This window comes from Paralichthys olivaceus, chromosome 21 (genome assembly GCF_024713975.1).
Source record: "Paralichthys olivaceus isolate ysfri-2021 chromosome 21, ASM2471397v2, whole genome shotgun sequence".
In the NCBI taxonomy this organism is placed as follows: domain Eukaryota; kingdom Metazoa; phylum Chordata; class Actinopteri; order Pleuronectiformes; family Paralichthyidae; genus Paralichthys; species Paralichthys olivaceus.
The window spans coordinates 6,465,031-6,489,350 of NC_091113.1; the positions used below are offsets into that span (position 1 = coordinate 6,465,031).

Sequence of the window (24,320 nt, forward strand, 5' to 3'; positions counted from 1 at the left end):
TTGAGAGTTCATCTGCCTTTATTGAGATGTGAGGGTCACAGGGCAGCTTGCCATGCAGAGAACTAGCCTGGTGGTGTGCATTAAAGTGAGAAAAGGGGATTTTACCTGGGTAATACTGATCCTGAGCCAATCTTGGTTCTATCCAGTGAAGGTAATGAACTGAGATGGACATTTTGTAAAAGCTGCAACACCCCAGACACTGGAATCTTTATCCACAATGCAAAGAGCACAGGTTTACACAAACGCAAATATGCATGTGCCAATACTGAAAATAAGCTGAGTACAAAATAAAGTGAGTGACTAGTTGTGCATAGTATTTAAAAAGATTTGTGCTAACAGGGCTAGATGTTAATTGAGCATAAAGATTCATACATTTTATAAGTGGGACAATGAACAATCATTTTATGTATTTTATAACTGTGAGGTTAATGCCCTTACCTGGCTGCTGGATAGTTGCAAAGCTCTTGGTTAGCAGAGAGCTATTCCGAGTCAGTATACAATATATTTATGAGGATATTTACAAATTCTGTCATATTTTTATTTACAGTTATTGCCACAGCGAAGGCAGTTAGACGCTGCCTTATGGTTTCTAGGAACAGAGCAATAAATCGAATGGTGTGAGGTGATTTTGCTTTTTATCACCTTTAATTGCAGCGAAAAATAACAGTCCTTCTGCAGTGTTATTTAAAAATAACCTGGTGTGCTGGGAGGAGGAGTCGCCATTTATCAAAAATTCAACACGTTCTCTTGACAGGTGCGTTACCTTCTGAGATGACACTGGGATTGGTTTTAATTCATCAACCTGAATTACACAATTTATTTTTTTTACGCTTCAGAGCATCAGAAAGTCAACACAGCGCACCATCGTCATGTTGTAGCGCACAACCAGATATGACAGCGAGTTTACACGACAATACAGACGAAGAGAATATATCGACCAGATTTGTTTTAGAGTTACATGGAACAGAGTGAACTATAAAAATCTGCAAGTGTGACTGAAGGGCATAGTGAGAGAGAAGCTCCCCAGAGGTGCACGGAAAGCATTTATCACATCTGTGCTGTGAAGAGCAAAACTGCACAGTAATCTAATCACTGGAGAGCAGACTGAAATACAGTGAGTGTGTCATGACTTTCATTTGACCAAAACCGAGCAGAGAAGACTAAAATTTGACGTGATGTAATACCTGAAGCGTTTTTCTAGTGATAGTGGGAGTGACACATCATGAATCCACATCACAACAACCGTCACGTGCGCGTTGTGAGCTGCAGTCTCGTGGTTTATTTCTTTAGCTGGATCTACTAACAGAAATCTGTTGAGGGGGTTTGAGAAAAAAACCACCATGACAAGTTTGCAAAGGGCGACTACGATAAACAGCTACAATCTTTCACAATCTCTTTTCTCTACAGGAAAAATGAAATGAAGACAGTTTGCTCACAAAGTCCCTTAGGCCTGCACGCGCCTTGACATCATAATAAAGTCGTCCTCTTCCCTTTTTTCTGCAGACGCATGGCCAATGGAGATATCTAGTGAGGTAGCCAGACTTCCTGCACTCTTCTCCTCTTCTATGTGATGCTACATTTCTTTTGTGAGTGTGTATAAACCCCACAAAGTCAAGTTGTGCTACAGGAAAAAAAGTAGCTCTAAAGAACTCTAAAAGAAGGAGTCCCTCCTTCGAACCTTTAAAATCCTCCTGCAGTAAAAAGCCGTGTTGTGGGTCGTCGTCCACTCAAGCTGCTGCTTCACTGCCACTTTATTGGAGGGGTGGGGGGTTGTGTGGTTGGCGGTCAGCGAGGTGTTGGGTAAACACTCCTGAGCGTTCCTCCATTACAGTGAACTTCTCTATTAAACTTCTCGAGGAGAAGTGCGCCGCCATCATATCTCTAGCAGATACTTCACGGGGACCAGGCCTCGCTTCTTCCCACTCGTCAGCCGGAGGAAACCGTCAATGTCCTCGTTCTTCCCGATGCAGATCTGCAGAGGAAAGAGGGGTGGGGGTCGGCAATGGGTGAGAGAGGGAGGGGAGAGAGAGGAGTGCGGAGCGGGAGGATGGGCGGGTGACATTCAGGGATGTGAGAGAGTTTGTGGACCGAGGCTAAAAGTAAGCTAACACGCCGTCCTCTGTAATCGCAGCAGTTTTCTGCATGAATTTGCATACGTTGTGTTCAGGGTGTGTGTATGTGTGTAAAATCGTGTGTATTTAAATGTGTGTTCACCTGGGCCTCTTTTACAGTCATCTGGCCCTTGTCTCGGTTGCCATGGAAACCATCAGTGACCTTCCACACCCGCTCGCCAGGGCGGACCCGCTGCACAAAGTTGGCTGGGAAATATCCCACCTTGTCTCTGCTTTTCCCCTGGGTAACACGCACACACACACGCAGACACACACACAGTTAGTCTTTGATGAAAACATTATAAATAGATTCTGTTCTGATCTGACTTGATGAAATATTTAAAAAATGATATTGCTTTGTTTAAAGCACAGAACAAAATCATGGTTTATAGAAGAAACCAACATCTGCTGCCTTCTTGACAAAAAGACGATTACGTTAGGTTTCAATTATCCGTCGACTTTTGTTTCAGCACAGAAAGCAAACCCACCACAGACCTCAGTCCTTGACCGTCCTCTGCTGAGCATACACAATGACATACTTTGCATTTTCGTTTGCTTGACAACTCGCCTACATATTCATCACACTTATATCCCAGTGACCATCCATCCATTATCTTTACCACTTATCCTCTTGAGGATCATGTGGGGAGCTGGAGCCGATCCCAGCCGACACCGGGCGAGAGGCGGGGTGCACCCTGGACAGGTCGCCAACGAATCACAAGACCATCATACAGAGACAAAACCATTCACTCTCACATCCAAGGACACTTAGCCACTTAACTATAGCCTTCAATTTATATCACAGTAAAAAACTGAATTCAATTAGACAAGTTTTTTTTGGGCTGATCAACAACACCAGCTCGACCAAAAGGCCTCTGTATTTGCAGAGACATAATCCCCATGTATTCTCTTCAAAGACACTGGTAAACATTTAGCTAATATCCATTCCTGCAAAGCATATATCCGTCTATCGTTCCCTGGTGCTTTACTTTTAAGTAAAGACCTTTCCGCCTGTTAACAGGTCAATGTTGTGATCTTCAAACTAGTTCTGCTAACACCTACACCTGCCGTCCTCCGAGCACCATCCACCAGCTCTTTAGTCTGAGTGAATGGACTCAATACATATCAGCTCAAAGTGTTTCATCACATTCACCCAGTCACACACTGCCAACACAGCAGTCAGACAGAAAGAAGACTTCACAGCTCACCTTCCACCAGTCCTCGTTGGAGTCATCTGTGACTTGAACTCTGTCACCAGGCCTGCAGGACAAAACAGTCAAAAGATTTACTATGAGCAGAAAAAACTAATTTACTGCAAGCGCACTTCAAATATTTTACTTTTTTAAAAATAGCAGGTTATGTTTCTGACTCTTTCTGTTGGTTGGTTTGTTTGATTGAAACTACAAAACAGATTTCTGTGAAGCTTGGTGGAAGGACCGAACATAGACAAAGAGGCAACCCATTACATTTAGGTGGGTATAGGGATAAAAGGGTTTTTGTTTTTACATTTTCACCAGTTTCCCGGGGAATTATTCGTGGACCATGATGAAAACAATCAGGCATGTTTAAGGAGCTGAAATCTAGAGAGTGTGTGATTGAATTTGAGGAGACAGGTATGCACTCCACTAGATTTTATAGATTTTAGATTTGAGTGTTAGTGCAGTGAGTTAGAGGACTGAGCTTTTAGTCGGGCAGCTCTCCTCACTATGTCCATGAGAAGACATTTCTTCATCTCCTTCACAGACGGATCCTCCAGATTAGTGGTGAGTGTCATGCCACACTTAGCAATTTCCTACAAAAGCACCAACACCCTTTTTTCTTCTTTCAAACTCTTGCAGCTGTTTTCTTTTTTCTTCCCGGCCTCCCGGTACTCTACCTCCACCCGCCCCGAGCCCTGCAAACCCCCTACGATCATCCTGCTGAGGAGGCAGATGGTGTGTGAGTGTCAGGTAAATCTAAGGCCAGGTGAACACCTCCACCTCTCTCAAACGATTACTCTCACATGCTCACATACGGTAAACTGAGAAACTGGACTGACTGTAGTTCCAAGTCGTTCTTCTCCTGAGGCAGGAACTTGTAGAGAGCCACGTAAGTGTGGATGGAGTGGACCTCGACTCGTTTGGGAGTCTGACAAAAAGACAAACACACGGAGAGGGAGGGATTTAAATATGGTTGTCCGAATGTTTTGGAAATCTGCAACTGAAGAGTTTGAAGGCGGTGGACGCAGAGTGCAGCTTCACCGAGAAAAACAGACTGAAAGATGAGAGGAATGCTGACTACACACCTTCAGGCTGACCCTGTCTTCTGAATCAGCCTTCTCGCTTTCAGGAGGGGTGAGCACTGGAGAGACGGACATGTAGACACAAAGAGAAAGGGAGAAGGGGGAAAGAAAGGGAGAGAAGTGAAGACAAAATGCGTGAGAGAAAGAAAGGTCACATGTAAAACAAGAGAAGGGGGGGGAAGAGGAGGGGGGTGCAAATGGAGGAAGAGAAAGAAAGGATGCAGAGAGGAAGAGGGAGGTCGTGTCACTTTGCGGCAAACAGAAGGAAGGCCGAAGTCAAGGTCATTAACCGTGAGGTGGCAGCAGAACAAACTGAGATGATCCCATCTCCTGGGACTGAAGACGGAGAGGAAAAAGCACACACACACTCACTTACACACACACACACTTAAACACACACACTTAAACACACACACTTACACACACACACTTAAACACACACACTTAAACACACACACACACCACCCCCGTGCTGTACTGCGTCTTATGCTAATTTAGCTCTTTAACTCTTGGACAGGACTCTGTGTCTATGAGTTTCTGAAATGATTATCTCTTGAATTCGCATAAACAAGTACAGAGATAATAAACTCGTTAATGCAGAAAAAACAGGGCAAACACTCATAACGCTGCCACATGGGAAGAATCTCACTGTTTGTACTTAACATCCATCTTCCTGTTACCAAAAAATGTTCACACTGTTTTTCCCGATTACTAAAATGTTATAAAGGTATTTAAAGGATATTAAATAGATATTGATGATGCATCATCCATTTCTGGGATCATTGCACTATTGGTGTAAATTTGTTTTTCTCTGTCAAATGTTTTCAGGGACTACCACGACATTTTGGGACATATGCATATTTGCTTTTGTTATACGAGTAGATCAACACCGCTGTGACGTCTCTGTATTGTAAATATGAAGCTGCAGCCAATACGTGGATTGTTTAACTTGGTACAGAGACTGGTGGGAAACCGCCTGCCTCATACAAGGAAGGAATGAACTGAGAGGTAGAGATTCAAATATCTCCAGAGCAGCAACAGTTTGCATCTTTGTGGATCGAACAATAAAAGTCACACAGTCTACAGCGAACAGATTACCACAAACCTTGGTGGAAGGATGCGCTATGGGTCAGGGAGGAACCCATTTCATTTAAGTGCAGATCCAAGAATTTATTTTCACTTCCTCTCCTGTGGATGTTACTTTTCCTGCCCCTGATGTCTTAGATGCAGGCTCATTATTAGACGGCTGTGGTCTATCATATGCATATAATTAAAAAAATTGTTTAACCTCTTCAATTTCAAAACTAGCATTGAGATCCATACGTAAATGAAAAACATGTAAAAAGTCTCCCTTATGCTATGTCACTTCTGGTTTATGGTTTTCAGATGTGATAGCAAAATATCTCTCACAAAAACAACTTCAGAAGTCACTGTGGTGGGTAAAAAAATATATAGTACAACTGAGAATCACAGGTGAAAGATATGCAGCATTAAGAGAGGATCAACATCTTCAAACACACATTATCAGCTGTAAAGAAGTTAAAGGAAAAGGATTTAACTTACTTCCTGGTATTTGTTCCTCTTCAGCAATCGGCAGGTTTTCAAATTTCTCTTGTGGTTTTTCTGCCTGTAAATAAAGAAAAGTTTGCAGGCAGCAAAGTCAACAATGCTCTTTGAAAGATTGATGTCAGCATGAATTTATATGAACGCCTGGGGTTGTCTGGGTAGTTTATGTGCGTGTGTTTTTTTTCATACCTCATGACAAGGCGACTCTGAGATACTGCCGAAGCTGGAGCGACTCATCTGAGCCAGCGACGTCCCATAGCGCAACGCCTCGTACACGGGGTCAAGACTGCTATTATCCGCCTCTACACACAGCCAGACAAAGTGGAACAGAGCAACATATGTGCAATTTTATCGCTGACAATGTAGCGACACACACACACACACGGGCCTGTCAAGACCTGAAGGCCACGGACACAGTGATTAGTCGTCCTGAGATTTCTGCTGTTTGCTGCTGCTATAAATCAGCCGGCGTCTCCATCACTCACCCTGAGCAGCGGGAGCCTCTCTGACCACACCCAGCGGATCGATGGTCAGCAGAGGAGAGCTGAAGTTTCTCTTGAAAGCTCCTGACTGACAAAGGACAGAGAGGGGAGGACAGGGGGAAGGAGACGTGTTACTTGAGGTGGGAACAAAAAAAGGGCAGATGTGATTTTTTACCGTAAGACAATACCTGTACTGGGCAAGTCTATACAGGAAGTGTGATGTGCACCTGAGAATGTCTGGATGTTCTTTCAGTCCTTCGGCTCAACTGAAATGCATTTATTAATTATTCTATCTATAAAATTTGTTTTGAAGATGCAGAAATGCAGTTTGAGAAGAATGTGGAGTTATTGTGGTACGTATCTTCAAAAGACTTATTCTTACAAAATCTGTGCATGTGTACAAACACACGCTTACACTAAAAGATGATTAGAGTTATGAGATCACTGAAGTCAGGACTTGTTTACAGCATAATATCTGTATCCTTGAGAAAAAGGCAAGGATAAGACCTAGTACATAGCCTTTAACAAATAGACTTTTCAAGGACTTCAGATTATCGAATTTAGACTTTATTAAAAGACCCCACAGAAACCCTGACATTCTCTATCTTGACTTGCACACCCTTGTTTTTTTCTTAAATGTAAATGACTGAATTTCAAACTTGAAATGCAGAGTAGCTGCATATGAAAGTAGTTTCTAGGAGGTGGCTGCTTCACTGCCTCTCCTGTGGGTTACATCTAAGAACATTTTGCTCCTTTTTTTCCCCCATCAAGCTATTTGTATCTGATCCCTTCAGTTTAAAGACTACAGGAGGAAGAAGAGAAGTCATGATGAATATTCATGAGCGACATACTTTTCCATCTTGATCCATCACCTGGTACGGCACAGACTCTATTGTGATTGGGGCAATAATACTTTCAAAATGATAAGTAAATAATAAAAATGTCTTCCTGTGACAGTGATCTAAACAAGGTGCTTTACAAAATACATGGGAATAAAACAACACAGAACAATCATAGGGAGTGATAGTAACTGGGGGCCAGAAGATGTTGGGCTTTAAAAGTTGTTAAAAGAATCTTAAATTTAACTGACGGGAGGCAACAACCACAAAGACATTCACCGACACATTCCTGAAGAAACGTCCTTCACGCTGCCGTCTTCCTGATGGAGCATGACTTGACTTTTTTTTTTTTTTTTTTTTTTTTTTTTTTGCATTTAAGCAAATTTATCCGCATGGTTTGTCTGCTGAGGCACCACAGAGGCCCGGCTCTGTCAGACTGTAGAGGAGTGCAGATCTGCTACTGTACACGCTCTGATATCTGATGCTTTATTTAGCAGGAGAAATATGTTTAGCGACAGTAGATGAGTCATCAGCCTCAGAGATAACACTGCCTGTTTTTGACAGAGGGGCGGTGATGAATGTGTTCTGCAAATAGAAACAGTTCATAAAGATAGTATCTCGGCTCTATTTGATCTCTTTTCATCTGTTTTACGGTAAGTGACTGATGTTGAAAATAATGCCATCAGACTAATATGTTTAATCTTCAGTTGTTTTTCTGTCGTCCTGAGCAGAAACTGTAGAGATGGGTTTCAAAATACAGCAGCATTTTTACAGGCTGGAAAAGAAGGGAGGGAGAGAGGGAGAGAGGGAGAGAGGGGGAGAGAGAGAGAGAGAGAGAGAGAGAGAGAGAGAGAGAGAGAGAGAGAGAGAGAGATGGGGAATAATGGAATGGAGCTGACTCACACAAAGTCCATTTAGGATCGGATAGGTTTGTGTGTGTGTGTGTGTGTGTGTGTGTGTGTGTGTGTGTGTGTGTGTGTAGAGCTTTCCTGCAGAGGCAATAATTTTGTGCGGAGCTCAGCCTGTTTCTTTAATCAAACTGTAATACATCTTTAGGTTTAATTAACATTGATGAGCAGAAGGTTGGTGGTTCCAGAGTCATTTAAAGCTGCTTTGTTCAGAAGACATATTAAAGCAATCTGTCACATGAGTGTGTGATCAGCAAGTGGACGTAGAGCCAGCCGTTCATTTTGACTGAGGTTGTGCCTGCTCATATCTGTGTTTTTATGGTTAGTCGTTAAGAAGTACACAAATCCTTAAATACCACACAGTGTGTGTAAAATGTTGAATAAGTATCAAAGTAAAAGTACTGCTTATGCAGATTCCCTCTTATTCTTTTGTTTCATTATTAGATGGCTTATAATTACCTCCACCAAAGAACTTGTGTTTTTATTAGTTGGTAGGATCCGAGGAAGCATTTTGCAGTGTGAGCGTTAAAATCCACAAACTAACAAGTAGCAGCTCTCAAATAAATTAAGTTGAGTAAAAACTTTGCTTCCTTACAAAGATATAGAAAAAGGCAGGAAATAGAAAAGAATAAGTAAAGAACAGGTCTCTGGAAGATGTTCTGAGGCAGAGCACTTGAGCAAAGGTATTTGGGCACTTTCCACCACTGTGATTAACTTACATACTCAACGTTTCCCCACCAATCCCATGGATTAGATGTAGACTGTATCTCCTGAACAATAAGTCATGTGATGCCAGAAATCAGCTCTACAGTCAAATGATCTGCATGCCATGATTTCAAAACTGCACCTGAGCAATTTCAGTGCAATCGAAGTAAACTCTCACCAGCGAGCTCTTTGTTTGTTTTGGATGACGCACTTTGGGCGAGTAACCCTGGTACCTTATGTCACGTAGATTTAAAAGAAGCAGCGGTTTCAGTGAAATACCTAATCCTCGCTTTGATGAGTGTGCAGTGATGGAAAAGGACACCGCTGAAGGCTCGGTGGGAGCCTGCCGTGTCACATCCTCGAGGGATTGCGAGCGTCTCAAACACACTGAATTTCACACTGAATTAGCCAGACCAGCTGGTACAGGGAGATATTGATTTTCCAATACAGCAGAGAAGAGGGGGAAAGGGAACATAGAACCCAGACAAGAGAGGGGAAGAGAGGAAGGACAGAAATGCTGGGACCTGGCCACTGAAACGTTAACACAATCCTCCACAGCTTTTTGTTCCTGTTCATATTTGGAAGCATTTAATACCACTATTAGCCTTTCACACACTGTCAGCATCTTAGTCAACTTTGCAAAGCTCTGGTCAATCCACATCCCATTTATAACCCTTGTGTTTCTGCCTCTGCTGGTCTGAACAGGGATTTATCCTCTTTTAACAAGATGGGGGCTTTGAGGCTAAGCATATTACCAGGACTGAAACGCTATGCCAGACAATTATAGCATCCAGATGCTATAAACTTCTGCTGACACGATGCATTCTGGCTTAATCTCTGCCCTACTGAGGACTTGTGCTATTCCTGTACATTTTCAAAACAAATACACAAAATCTTAAAAAGTTAAAACACTTTGTAGAAAATATTTTTAAGAAATAATTTAATAATAATAAGCACTAATGAGAGTTATGATAAAACATGATAACAACTAGAATTACCATGTCGCGGTTGTATGTCTCTGCCAACCAAAGTTGCAGTTTACATTTTAATGGATGTTGTTGTTTTGTCCCATGTTGTTTATTCCCATGTGTTTTAAAAGCATTTTCTAACCTTGGTTTGATAAGTGTTAAAGAAATAAATTACATTATTGTGTTAGATTTTATATCCATGTCTGTCCAGTCTCATTTAGCATATGTCCGACAGCTCTAGTAAAACTTGGCGTTACCATTTTCTTGCGTGGATATAAAATGAAATTGTTCGCTTCATAAAAGATGAATAATGCACGGTAATTGATGTTACTGTAAGTCAATCTGAAATGTTCCTACCTTGCCGTTACAGGGCTGCTGGGAGAGCTCAGACGAGCACCAGAGGTGGGTCGCCAGCTTACAGGCTTTACAGCGCAGGCCCTGCTTGGAGTTTCCTGCAAAGACACACAACGTTCACTTTAACACACAGACCTCTTTGTAGACAAGACTGACAGCTGTCAGATTAAAAACCACTGAGATATCATTGGTAAGACTAGTGGCAATGGAAGGAAATAAAGTTATCGAGTTATCTGGCTAGTTTGGTTTCATCTATTATACAATTTGTGAGCTCAATATTTTTAATTATTCATATTCTAAACATACCACGGCTGCATCCTTTCCACAAATGCATGTTTTATTTTCATTATCTGGGCGAGTCCAGGCGATATGGGTTAACTGACCTACCTTGGATCATGTGTTTGCATCGCTGGCAGCTGGTGGGCCTACGGAAGACATGCTCCTGGAAACAGTGCGTCTTGACTGGCTGCACAGGCTGGGCCTGAGTCTTTGGCTGGGTTTTGGAGGTGACGGACAGCGAGGGACTGATTGAAGGTGAGTGAGACGTTAATGAAGGGTTGGGACTGACCGACGGGGACAGGGAGGGGGAGTGCTCATAGGCCGGGGGGCACTCGGAGAAGGGTGGAGGAGATTGCGGAGGTGGTGGTGCGGTGATGAGGGCAGAGGGTAGGCGCATTTCGCCATTGCTGCGCTGGAAAAAGTTGTCCACGCTCTTACTGCGCATGACAGACTTGAAGGACAGGGAACGCTTCAGCCGCTGCAACTGGAAGAAAACACAAAGATGATATTTAGGTGAAGTTCCAGAATGACATGAAAATGATACTTACTTATGATACGAATGACAAAAAGGAGTCGAGCTTGAAACCAGTCTGCTTGAAACCAGTCTGCTCGTCTACCCTCTGACTGTCCTTGCCCTGGAAGCTGACTTTTGATCTTCCATCTTCAGCTGTTCTCCCCTCTATTCCTTAGATGTGCACAAGTCAATACCCCTTAAAATTCACATTTGATTACTTTTATTGAGCGACCTGCACCTTGGAGCTTGATGCAGTCAGTGATGCATGGCGAACACCGTGTTTATCTTTGACTCTGCCGGCCTCCATTTCCCCACACGCTTGCCAACCAGGGGCCACAATAAAGAGGGGACGGATAATGACAAACAATTACAGGGACTCGGGAGCGGAGTATATATACTATATGGAAATAGTAACTGCTGTAGACTCACACATGCACACACACACACACACGAGAGAGAATGGTGTGGAGAATGAGGGCAAGGATGTAATAAGTCCCTTAGACTCAGACTGAGCCCCTCCTCAATTTACACAGAGCTCATTAGCCGTCTATGTTTCTGACTGGGTTGAGGATATTGTCCTGCCTCAAACTTCAAAAGTGAACTAATTTCCATTTAATTCTGATTTAACAGTGTTTCTGTTCCTCACATGTTTTATTTTGTGGCATGAATATTGCTGCTTTTGGCGACGTAGTAAAAACTAATGTTAGTTTGCAAGAAAAACCTATTGTGAAAATGTATATTACTATTTTACGTGCGTTTACGTGCAAGACTGTAGAATCCTCATCATGTCTATTGCACCTCTGAGCTTTGAGAGCCACTGGCTATCTGCTCTCCTGTGCAGAAAACCTGATCAATAGCATCGAGCAGGTTCCTCTTTTTCTTCTTTAAGCCGCAGATTCACACATGCCAATTAGTCTGAGTGATGAAAAGAGTTGTCTCTGTCGACCCATTAGTGAGTGCCTCTCATAAATGTTTTCTACAGGGAGCTGAGTCCATGCTTTCCTTAATGGCCTTTTCTTGGCTCGACCGGTGGCCCATCCAGTAATGGATGTTCCTCTCTATTAGATTGTTTAACTTGTCTGACTTTGTTAATCTTCTCTGCGGTGGAGGCCTGCATCTGCTCTGGGTCCAAGGGAAAAGGAACAATTTCTTCAGGCACAAACTAGGCAACACATGACTGATAATCCATAAGTTAATACAGCACCCTGAGCTTTTACAACCCTTAAAGAAACAAAAGAAATAAACAGTGATTTAGTTTAATTAATTAAAGTCAATGTGAAAACAAAACTATTACAGTTTGAAGCCAAATGTGTTTTGTAAGTCGCTTTAGCTATAATTGGGCATTACTACTCGACAGCTTAGTTTTGCTTGAGTGCATGAAAAAAAAAGAGAAATCCAAGAGCAGAATTGATGTTGGAGCGCAGGAAAGACGTCCGAGCAACAAAAGATCACACAGTTTGAGCACAAGCAGAGCATATGGAAGCACGAGGAGGGGTTAGCTGAGTGCGAGCGCAGGAATTTGAGTGAGAGCATTACAAAGGCTCAACATGAAATCAATAAGTCAAAATAACCAAAATAATAAGCCCCGCTCTCACACTAAAACACAGCACTTTCTTGGGGGAGAAAAAAAAAAACATAACGTAAGTGCTAAATTAATCCATTCATTCATATTTGATTAATTAAAATTGCACATTTCAATTAATAAAACAAAAATAAAATTAGAGCTGCCCAACGGTCTGACATTTTGGAGCTACATGGCATCACAAACCACCATCCAGATTATCTCCTGGTTTATGTGGTTGCTCTTATTCATTATGTGCGTCTCTGTGTTATAATGTGTGTTTGATTAAAACTGCTAGTTTGCTGTTTGATACCGTGTTGTCATATATCCCGTAACACCCTCCCCTGAAAACAGAGCAGAGGAGACTCTAATGAATGCAAATCTCTTATATTTCTCTGTAGCGCTCTCTCTAAGGTTTTGAAAAGTCTATTTATGGATCACAGAACTGCAGACCCATCACACTCTGAACTACTGACAGCAATTAGCTCATCGCAGTGTGAGTGGTGTCGTCTACTAGAGCGGGCTGTGGTTTGAAGAAGTAAAAATGAAAGTATTGGAGCAGTCAAAGAAAGTGAGGGGAAAATTGATCAAAACTAAATGAACAAAGATGTGAGAAAGAACAAAACTAAAGTGGAGATACATTAAAAAATAGCACGCCAACACTTTCAACCCCCCCTTGCCTTCGAAAGCCCTATATTGTACCGGGGCATTTCCAGTTCACCCCTCTGACAGACACAGAGGCAGAGCCGGACTTCTTTTCCAGCTGTTTGAAAATGAGCATGCAGAGATGTTTGGCAGAGGCTTCTATAAATAGGCTATTGTGCGAACTGCATGGATACATTAATGATTGAGAAGTGGGGGTGGGTGTTTATGGTGTTCACACTAGATGCCTGTGAAAGGCAAAAAGTCCCCCAGCTGCCACTACGACGCAGCTGCATCTCCCCGTGTTTCTACGAGGTGTCGCAGGACAGCAACGCCAAGTAAAGTCTAATCTCTCTGCTAATGGTTCTTCATCTCCTCAGAAAAGAAACATCTACTTTCTAAAAGAGAACACAAGGTATACCTTTTTTTTTATTATTTTAGAGACGATTCATTTAGTTTGAATTCTGTCAATAAATGGAAACAACAGTGAACCTGTCACTATTCGTCTCCTGGCACTTTCTGCTGCCATGCGGTTGGCATGTCTCATCTTGGTCAGGAAACCAATCCAAGGTGAGCTGGGTGCAGTTACATAAAAATCATAAAAATATAGTGAAGTGCTTACATCAGATTGGACCTGAAATGCTTATTTTCTCCTTTGTGTTGCTATGCACAATCAACACACAGCACTATGTTGTACGTTGCAAACTGTACAGCAGTGTATTGATTGATGACGTGAGCAGGTATCTGCTTTCTACCCATTATAACAACATCTGGTCCCAGATCCTGGATGATCTCCTCCCTCTCTGCAGAAGCTTTCGGGACACAGTTGAGCGACCCCAGTGTCTGCCAACTCTTAAACACGACACGCCCACTGCAGAGTTTTTCTCAGGGACTCTCTGGCTGCTGGTGCTATTCAAGCTTCTACTCACACTGGAAACTGAAGAATTCTTCTTGCAGCAAACTGAGTGTTCAATTAAAGGTGACCTCATTAGCCACTGCTCAAGATGGTAAAAGTCCTCAATGCACAAGCTCCATTGCAGGTGATAGAGATTGGAACAAACCGACAACTTCCCAGAACAGAGTGAAAAAGACATCTTAACTTTAGTTTGTCCATTTAGAAAATGGATTATTTCCTGCATCTACCTGGATGATTCTGAGACACTAACAGTCCTCTGACTCTGAGCAGCACTTGAAGTGAAGATGTTACTATTGTTAGTGAAGTCATTTCATGTGAAAAATAACATTAAAACAGATATTCAGATGGAATGACGTTCACTTAGATGAATAACAAAGGAGACACATCCTGCCTTTTCCCTTTCCTCCAGTGTTTTACAACGTTTTTCTGTGTATGTCAACGTTCTGCAAAGGTAAAAGGTCCAAAGACTGAGGTAAAGGGAGCTCCCCTCCCCCACTGAAATCTCTGCTCCTGAAACGCCTCGTCAGCAGTCCCACCAATATTCCTGGGGATTCGAGATGTCACACGACACAGTTGCCTATGCTCGGCTAGCAGCTACTTTGACATGCCAAAAGGAGGAGCTGCAATGGACGGTATGAAGAAAATAATTATAAGAAGAAGAATATGTCCTTTTTAAGCATGTAACGTCCGTCTGGGAGTAAAACCCTTGGACCCTCTGCTACCCTAACCATACAGCGATCACATTCCCTGCATGTGATTCTTTACAGACTGCAAAAAACATTCTACAAGTTACAGATAAAGAAAACTACAAATATAGAGAGTAGAGGACAAGCTAAAGTGAGGCTTGTACTTTAAGGATTGTGCAGATGAGAAGGAGAACCTCAGGTGTCCCTCTGTCTTCTCTACACTGCATATTAATATACTGCGTGATAAACAAGGTGTGAATATGATTGTCTTTCAGAGATATGGCTGTTGTTTAAAGGGCTGTTTCTGTTTCTGAAGACACACAAGCCTCTGGGTAACAAGACTCTCGCACCAGCTCACACGTCGTCTGACAGACTGTGCAGCAAAAGGAGCTTGCATTTCCAAATCCAGCCTTTTAAAAGGTTTAACTGCACAAGGAGCTTTTGCCGCAAACAAGAGGCAACTGCCACAACGGCTGCTTGATGTTCAAAAAATGGTGGAAGCTCAACGACAATGTGGTCGGCGTTGAGTGATAGATGATCATTAACACCCAGTAAGGCTAGAGTCAACAAACAGAGACACAAAATAATGACTTTCTAGATAAAATACTATGAGTGACGAAGCGAGAAGATTGTATTAGTCTTTAAAGCTCTTCATGGTCTTCCACCAGCACGCATCTCATCTCTCACACACATCTCTTGCAGGGTATGAACCAGTGAAGTGCTTTAGGTCTTCTGTTGTCTTCTGCTGTTCCAAACAGCTGGAACACTTTACCTGAGGACCTGAGAGCAGCGAGAAGTGCTCAAATCTTTAAATGCAAACTTGAAACCTCTCTCTTTCGCCTGGCTTTCGGGCAATATATTATTGCATCTATGTTATATATTTTAGTCGATTTTATTCAATTGATCTACCCTTTAATATTTGTTATTTTAGTTTTATTTCTTCTAATTAGTTATTTATTGTTATCACTAGCTTTTAAAATCTATTTCGTGGTATTTATCTAACCCTTTTTTATTTGGTCTCTCTTATTATTGATTCACCGGTCAATCGTGAAGCATTACTGAGCCGTGTTAAATGTGCTTTATGACTAAAATTGACTGACTGATTGAGCCGTGACTTATTGTATATCATGACTTAACATGGTTTAGTGTATGCTTTTGTCACACAGTCCCACAACAAACTGAATGCCTTTGTGAGGCCTTGGGAATCAACACAAGTACAATGCAGAGAAACAATTCAAATTGTAGATTTCTACATCGTTGTAGTTCAGGACTCATTATCCAGGATAATTATTCAGTTGATCAACCAGTCCTACACTTAGAGAAAAAGTATTTTCATTTGTATGAATGCTCTGTATGAATGATATTATTTCCTTCAAGGTGAGTCTACATTCATAACTGAAAATCAGAGCGGGTATTATAAAAACTGTATTTCCTACAGCTTTGCCTTTATAAAAATAGAAAATAATGTCACTGTCACATCAGCAGCTGCCTCCTGAGGGTTAGTAAGAAACTACGTCCCTATTTATTCCCAGCAGATGCCACACTAACCCTGAAACTGAGGAACTCTGCTGGACCAGCAGTGTTTTACAACTCAACCAAGAGCAGTAATTCAGTGACTTAGATCAAAACAGAGCTGTGACAACACTGCGTACAGGAGCACATGGTGACTCTGTAAAGCTGGTTTAGTTTGGGTTCTTTCATACGTTTTTTTTTTTTTTTTGACATGAACCCTGGAGTTTACATTTCATATGTGAAGAACGCAGCAGGAGATATTGCAGAAGCATTCACTACAACTGCAAAATGTCTGGATCATTCAGGTGAGGGGTGGCGTCTCAGTAAAGCATATCAGAGGCAGGACCAAACGTAAACACTCCACTGCGGATTCACATTTTGTTTACAGCACATCAACACCGAAAAACACTCGAAACACATTCATGGCACCTCTTCTTTATCCTGAGATATCTGTATTCTTCCTGATGTATTCAGACATTTTACTAGTTCCACAACGTCTCAACTGACTTGGACATTTGCATTCTCACAAACAGCCCCTCCAGAAAATTACAGGGAAAATAACTGGAGATTTGCTCACGTCTGAGAGCAGCTGATCGTGTCCTGTTCTTTGAGTATTTTCTGTCCATGTCTTTTGAACTGCGTCTGTCTCCCTCACTGTGTTCCTTTCTTCCTAACACCTCCTCTGTTTTCTGTGCAGACTACAGTTTGTTTTCAAAGGTCAGCGATGCAAGTCCATCATTCTGACAGGTGGAACACAAACATATCAGATGATGACTGATGTACATCCTCCTGCTGACAGGGATATGGAGGCAAACAAGCACGAGGACGCACAATACACTTTGTTCAGAAATGTCATGAACACACAGGATAATCACATGAGTGGCACAGACACATGCTGGCCAACATAAGAAAGAGCTCTGCTGTTGTATTTGTAAGTTTAGCTGCATACTGACACATGAGGGACAAAAGTTAGCCAAGAGGAAATTAAATGTCAGCACTGTCAAAAACAGATCCAAAACTAATTAAATTAAGCATCATGATTTTCTAGTTTTACAACAAAACATTTGTGCATCTATCTAAAAATAACTCTCTCTCTATCTCAAGCTTCACACTGCAACTGGTCTTTACTGTCCACAGCTCAGTTACTGCAAGTCACGTCTTCTGTTTCAGACAAACATATCTTGGTTTTGTTCGGGAGAACCGGTTGTTGTTGCCAGAGCGCTGATTACCTGTTCATATCTGTGGTTTGTTTCCTCATGGTTGATGCACTTATTGTAAGTTACTTTGGATAAAAGAGTCAGCTAAATGAAATGTAATGGTTTGTTTAAACTGACTACCCTGAGTCTTGCACTACTGCTAGTCACTCATCCCATCACCTTCACCCTTTCAACCGTCAGTGGCAGGTCACTTAGAGCTATGAAGAAAGATGATGATAAAGGAGAGAAAGGAGGGATGGGAGAGGAGAGTAATGAATACAGAAAGATGTAGAGTGCGGGGCCATAAAGGAAAGGTTTTGGTTTTCACTTACACTTTTCATTAATGGAATAAAGAGAGTAGATGTACGGTGAGAAATGAATTCGATAAAAAGAGGAGGAAAGGTGCTGATAGGAAAGTCAGAGAGCTCTCTGCAGAAAGTGTGAAGGACAAAGTTGGAGAGAAATGGCTGCCATCGTTTCACCTCATAAAACTGTCTTTGTGTTGGCTGAGAACGCAGTGAGCCCTGTGAGGACCCTGCCGACCGGGCCACAGCACCACACTGCAGTATAAACATTTAAACCCAATGTTTTGTGAATATTAAACTTGATGTAGCGCCGTATTCTGAGCACAGCTGAACATAGATTAAAATAATCGTTTGACATTTCAGGACACATGCTCAAATCACTTTGTTGCAAGAAACCACTCTGACTGGAAGGCTTAGCTTTGCATCAAAACTAGTGAAACAAAAATCCTGGTTCTATCTATTTATCCCTATCTATCAGATCTTAAGCTAAAAAAAAATCAACATATGATTTAGTGTAAACTTATATAACTTATTTTTAATTATACAATTTCAAAGCTATAGAGGTATCAAGCCACAGTATCAGGGAGTATTTCCCCCATAACTGGCATGTGAATAAAGTCAGTGTGAAAAGAAGTACCTTAAATGACCATCACTGAGAAAAAATCTTTTTATTTGATCCATGTCCCATTTGCTAACATGGAGAAGTATCCAGCCACCTGGGGAATAGAGCTGCCATGTCGTCCATTTTTTTTTAATAGTTGATTGTCATGACCAGTCAAGCGCTCCCTGCACAACAAGTAGGAGTAGGACATTTAAGAAACAGCTCGTTGTTTCCCCTTATTTCCAGCAATTATGTGAGGCTAAGCTAACTGGCTGCTAGCTGCTACTTCATGTAAAGCATGCAGAAACAACTTTCCTTAAACCCATGTTTTCCATATCCCGACTCTGAACTTCCCTTGTCACTGTCGCATTCACTGTACCTCACTGAACACACGACACTTGATGGACATGTGCTCCGAGTGATTAGCGAGGCATAATAATATTTTCGTAACCATCACCTCACCTGTAGGTGTGAGGAGGTGGAATAACTATTCATTCTCCGTCACAGCCTCTATTAGTGGCACTCTAGAAAGCTGGTGGGCCCACTTAGCACCGTAATAAATGCTCCGAGAGCCGAGGGACGGCGGAGAGACGCAGAGGGGAGAGGGGAGAGGAGAGGGGGCGACGGAGGAGAGCTGATGAAGAGATAAGAAGGATTAGAGAGAGAGAGAGAGGCGATAAGTGGAAGTGAGGAAGAAAAAGACATGGAGGCAGGAGGAGAGGTAAAGCAAAGGGTGGAAGTTGTTAGGAAATTAACAGAGTGATTTGAAGGGAAGGGATTGGGAATGACAGTAAGAAGCAAGTGAAGCTGTAGAGACACTCTCAAGCTGTCTATAAAAGGACCTTAGTTGTTCTTTCCTTCCTCTTTCCTCTTCTTCTGCGGGATGTGGACTGGTTACAGTTGCCAGCAGGGGCTTGGCAGAAACAGAGCTACATGGCTGACGCAGCTCGGAGGATTGTTTTTTTTAGGGTTTTTTTTTTTTTGCCCAGTTCTGTTTTGTCTGGACGGCCATTTGTGTGAATTATGACCCGGCCCCTAGCTAGACACAGCAAACATCTGCTAGCTGATTGGCTCATAAATTCATGCAGCCCCTTAACGCCCACCATCCATTGTGTTGTTGTCTGAAGTCAAATAGAAACAACAAGGCGCCCGGCTCTGCCAGGCTTGTCCCAGGTCCCTGTGGCCATGAGCGGTGAAGGACCGCCGTAATGTGATTTCTCGCTGTAATTGCTTCTGCAATTAAGGCTGTTCTTGAATCTCGTTTGAAAGTTTAATGCTGGAGATTTAGGTCAAGGCTGTGAGCGAGAATGTCGAGAGAGCAGTCACAGTTTTTTGGCAAAAAAGATTAATCAGCAACAACAAAATACAGTTATTATACACCTCTAGACTGAAAACAGATAACTAAACCCCAGGGCCATAACTACAGGGTGTTTACTGGATAAAGCTATGTTAATTCAAAATCTGGCTGGGAATATGCATGATGGTGGCAAAGGCCTTAATGTGGCTTGTGCTTTACTGTCTTTTCTTAAAGTCTCGTCTTGAAAAAGGATTTTCGTTTTGTGGTAACTTTCCAAAATGTTTTTAGCTTAATCCAGGTAAGTCCCACTGAGGTAGAAGAAACTGAAATGGACGGGGCCAAGATGGCAGCTGCAAACGTAGGTTGGAAAGAAGTAAAGTCAGTGTTTTAACATCATTTGCCAGAGATTCCAGATTCAACCATAACGGCACTTAAAGAGGCCCAGCAATCCCCATCAATTCAATCATGCTGCACCAAAATAACCACACTCACAGATATCCACTCCCATAAAGTTCCATGAAAAAAAAGTTGAAGAATGAAGTGTAAAAAAACAACAACTCCTGGATCCATCCCTGATCAGCACCAAACCGTAATGGGTTCTTTCCTGACCAATACCACATCCTAACAATTTAAGGCTGGTCCAAGTGACCGGAGCAGAGAACATGACTGCTCTCCTTCCAGCCATAGTAGAGTAGATCTAGTTTACCGTTAGTGTTGTGATCTGATCGCATGATTATATGTTGAATATTCCCCAAAAATCAATGTGGCGAGTTGAATTACTCAAGTCTGACGTGGGTTACTGTACCAAGAGCAGATGCAGATATTGAACCGAGTGTGCAGGAGAGAGTCGAGAGAAACCAGGAGTTATTTGCTCCTCACTCCCATCGCAGGTTCATGCTGTCGTGTCTGCACCATGTTTGGCATCATGTGTCATGGTCCCAGTGGTTTTCTGGGAGATGAGATGCGAGGCCACCAGGTTCATAACTCCTCTACAGTTACATCTATGATGGGCATGTAGCCTGTAGTGCAAAGGATTATTTTTATAGTATTTCTTTTTTCATTCTTACCACATTTTCTATTGTGCTGTTGTGTCAATTGTTAATTTCCTCTATGGAGGATCAATAAAGGTAAATCTTATCTTATCTCCTTGTAAACTTGAAGCTGTACCTCCTTTCCAACTGTCTTTAACATCTTTAACTTGTATGTATGTGTGAGACTTCTAACCCAAGAAGAAAGTCAGTGATGGATGATAACGCTAGTTCATGTTCATTTCATCTCATGCACACACCTTCACTTTTTCTGGATTCAGTGCCTCAGATGTTTTGTGCACCCACAAGGCCTCAGAAAGCACGTGCACGCACCTCTCTGCCCTTTAACTCCGAGGTCAGAAGGAGGAACAAGAATTAAAAGCAGCTTAAGGTTGTTATGCAAGAGCCGCAGCCACCACAGAATAAGCCTCGTTAAGACGAGGGAGCAACTAAAGACCTGCCGGCAAGTCAAAAAAACTCAAAATTGAATTTACACACAGAGTAGATGATTCGAAAACACGCACCAATTCCTCCAACAACGTCATCAGAGAACTCCAGCCTTCAGTTTGAGCGAAGATAATCGATGATGAATTGATGAGTGATCATTTTGACAGTGAACACTGTGGTTACCTTGGATTCCTGCTGGCTGGGCACGGTCGCCTGTGGTCGGTGCAGGTCTCTGTTCTGTGGCTCGTTCTCCTTCTCGCTTATTTCCGTCATTTCAAACGGAGACAAAAAAAAAAATCTCCTTCGACTGCAAAAACTTAAATCCGACGAGTCCAAAGAAGAGGAGAGAAAGAAGCGACAGAGTGAAGAGCAAACTAAAAACACGGAGGCTTGAACATCGCTTCAGTCTCTGGGGAGGTAGAGCTGCTGTCGTCCAGTCATGAGTCTGTGGCGGCGGCGTCCATCTGCGTCTGTGGAGAAGCGGAACGAGCTATTCAGTCAAAACGCTACGTACGATTCTACGCTTAATTAGAAGAATAAGTCTAAATACGCCAAATGTGGAGGAGAGTATCCGGCTGCAGGAGCCGGTCGGTGCGCGTGCTTCTCTCCGCTCGCGTGTCTCCTCCTCGCCTGTCTCTTTCACACACACGCGTGCACACACACACGGGCACGCGCTTCTACAACAACTTTGATTTCGCAAAGTGCTCGGCTCGCGCTGATTGGTCCGCACGTGTTAGAAGAGGCCTGACAGGGGGCGTCGTGATTGGCTGAGAGCAGATCAGCGTAGAGCAGATGAGGTCAATTCTCAGTCGTGGTTTATTTCTGTAAATAATAAATATGCTGTAAATATTGATACACGACAGTAACTGTTGTATTTAATCAGCCATTTACACATGTGTGATGAATTACAACGAAAACAAAGTGTCCTGATTTATTTATTGACTTAGCATCTTCAAATCTTTCCACCTCTCCCAACTGTTTTATTTGTACTTTATTTTATCTCTTTATCGTCACTCATTTTGCCCTATTTCTCTGTGTTTTCTTGATTTGACTGTTAGTTCAATTTATTTCCTTATTTTTTCACTTTATCTTATTTCGTGTGTTAGCGATTGGGCGTCTCTTGTCTGGCTCCGCATAAAATGTAATTGCACTTGTACATCTCTTGAATCTTTAAATGCTCTTTGGCATTAAAGGGATGGCTCACCCAAAAAATGAAAATTCAATCATTATCAACTCAACTCTTTGCGATGGAGGGGCGGGTGAAGTGTTTGAGTCTGGCTGACATAGGCTAAGATCATGGCGTAAATGACCTAGTTTTGAGTCGAATTTGAATGTCAGGGCTTACAGACACTTGGATGACACCACAGGAGCAGTATGGAGGAAGCTTTTTCCATTTGAAGTGTTCACCATTTACTTTAATTGTATTGGATTTGGCTGCAACACTGTTTACCCCTGAAACTCCAAAACTGTTTCGTGAAGTCAAACACTTCACCCACCCCTCTATCAGCATAGTGGTGAGTTGCATGATGATGATGAACTAGTAAGCATACAGCAATTTGTCAATTTAATATTTGTCTGTGTTCTATTTCTGAACATCCACATTAATGCATGAACAGGAACAGGGATTCGATAACATGAGATTAGATCAGATAATCCTTTATTTGTATCATAATGGGATAATTGGCCATCTTACAGCCGCAAAGGGGATAGAAAGAAAAAAAAATAAACATGCAACACATACAGGAGGAAACAAAGAAGTTAGAGCACAACACACATGAAGACATATAAAGATAGCAATAATGTAAAAAATGTAAATAGTTTATATACAATGTCAAAGAAAAATGCAGATGGAGAGATACTGAGAATACATTGATCATTTGTCTGCACTAAGAATGTTATAAAATGATAAATGTAGATTAAAAGTAACAGAAACACTGTTTGGGTGTAGCACAATATTCTTATAGCAGTTCACTGAGAGCTCCAGTAGCCTGGTGGAGTGACTGATTCAGCACCAGGGACAGCTCCTCTCTCCCCTATGTGTCACCAATGATCAGTTTTCCCTGTTTGTACGACTTCATGGTTTCATACTCATCAGATTATGTTTATTTTTAATGATGGAATTCCGATCATCAAGAAGGCTCAGGCTTGCTTTTATTGCATTAACAGCCTGTGCACAGTGTGAAGTGTATTCCACTGCACTGAGCTAAGTATAGGAGCCACTCAGAACAAAGGAATGGCACCGACTACTAATGATCGCTGCTTCTCACCCAAAGCAGATATGAGAAGTTAACAACGTGATTCTATCTATTTATACACATCTTTAAAAACAAAATTGAATCCATCATTTTTGAGATGCTGCAAGAAAGATTTTGAGATAGTCTCTCAGTGGCAAAGTTTAGGTCTGTACACCATGCTCCATTCCTCTGATCGTTCAATCACTGGTGGCATTGAGCAGCCTGACAGTGCACTGAAAGCCCCTGTCGCTCTCCATCACTGACATAATATCAGGTTGTGCTGCAGCAGGTAATTATGCAAATGATAGACCTTATTATTTGTATCATAAATATAAGTGTAACCGTGTGTGTGGTGGAGACAGATTTACTACCAGCTTTAAACTCTAACTAAGAACATTGTGTGCTTTTACTGCAAGTATTGTTGTGTTGCATGGATTGATTCTACATTTCCTTGTGCTTTAAAGCATTGTATACAGTTTTTGTTTCCTCCTTTTAAATAATAAAATAATGCATGAACTTTTAACCTTTAATTTTGTTTTTATTGCAACCCAATGTCCTCATGACCGTATGTGTGCAGGTTTCATAACAAATTCCATGGACGACAGAAGAAACAGTGCTATTCCTCTCTCATCTTATGCTGGAGCTTGAGCTGGTTTCCATTTTGCAGCATCATCTTTTATTAACAGCTCGGGGGAACTTTTTTCGCTCCACTTACGATACACCGTCCTGGATCCACTCATTCTCTGTCTCTGTCTCAAAAGAGACACACATTCATTCTCAAACGCAGACACAGTGCACTTTTGACATCAAGCTGTTTTTGAAGAACTCGCAGAAATGGTAAGAAATTTCAAGAGAGAAAATTTGACCTGAGATGCTAAAGGGTGCATT

The 24,320-nt window shown here is 42.0% G+C and overlaps 1 protein-coding gene across 2 annotated transcripts; it reads right to left on the reverse strand.

The window, feature by feature from the left end:
* Positions 1-21,891, reverse strand: LOC109626610 (SH3 and cysteine-rich domain-containing protein 2-like). Of its 2 annotated transcripts, XM_020082697.2 has the most exons (12): positions 21,749-21,891; positions 21,382-21,668; positions 10,602-10,977; positions 10,218-10,312; positions 6,444-6,528; positions 6,148-6,260; positions 5,956-6,019; positions 4,396-4,451; positions 4,150-4,238; positions 3,320-3,371; positions 2,215-2,352; positions 1-1,972 (listed from the first exon to the last, which is right to left on the reverse strand). In XM_020082697.2, the coding sequence occupies exons 2-12, from the start codon at positions 21,469-21,471 to the stop codon at positions 1,874-1,876; spliced, it is 1,257 nt and encodes a 418-aa protein (XP_019938256.2). In that variant the 5' UTR covers positions 21,472-21,668; positions 21,749-21,891; the 3' UTR covers positions 1-1,873. The 2 variants fall into 2 exon arrangements, with proteins under 2 accessions (XP_019938256.2, XP_019938257.2); XM_020082698.2 differs by having other exon boundaries at positions 21,382-21,886.
* Between the last annotated feature and the right edge of the window lie 2,429 nt (positions 21,892-24,320).

What these genes read in the sequence shown, in the direction of transcription:
- LOC109626610 (XM_020082697.2), bottom strand. Translation starts at nt 21,471, where the DNA reads ATGACGGAAATAAGCGAGAAGGAGAACGAGCCACAGAACAGAGACCTG. An exon ending in AGAGGAACAAATACCAGGAA is followed by an intron (nt 4,452 to 5,955) that starts GTAAGTTAAATC and finishes CCGTCTCTCCAG; the next exon opens with TGCTCACCCCTCCTGAAAGC. An exon ending in AAGAACGACTTGGAACTACA is followed by an intron (nt 3,372 to 4,149) that starts GTCAGTCCAGTT and finishes TTTGTCCTGCAG; the next exon opens with GCCTGGTGACAGAGTTCAAG.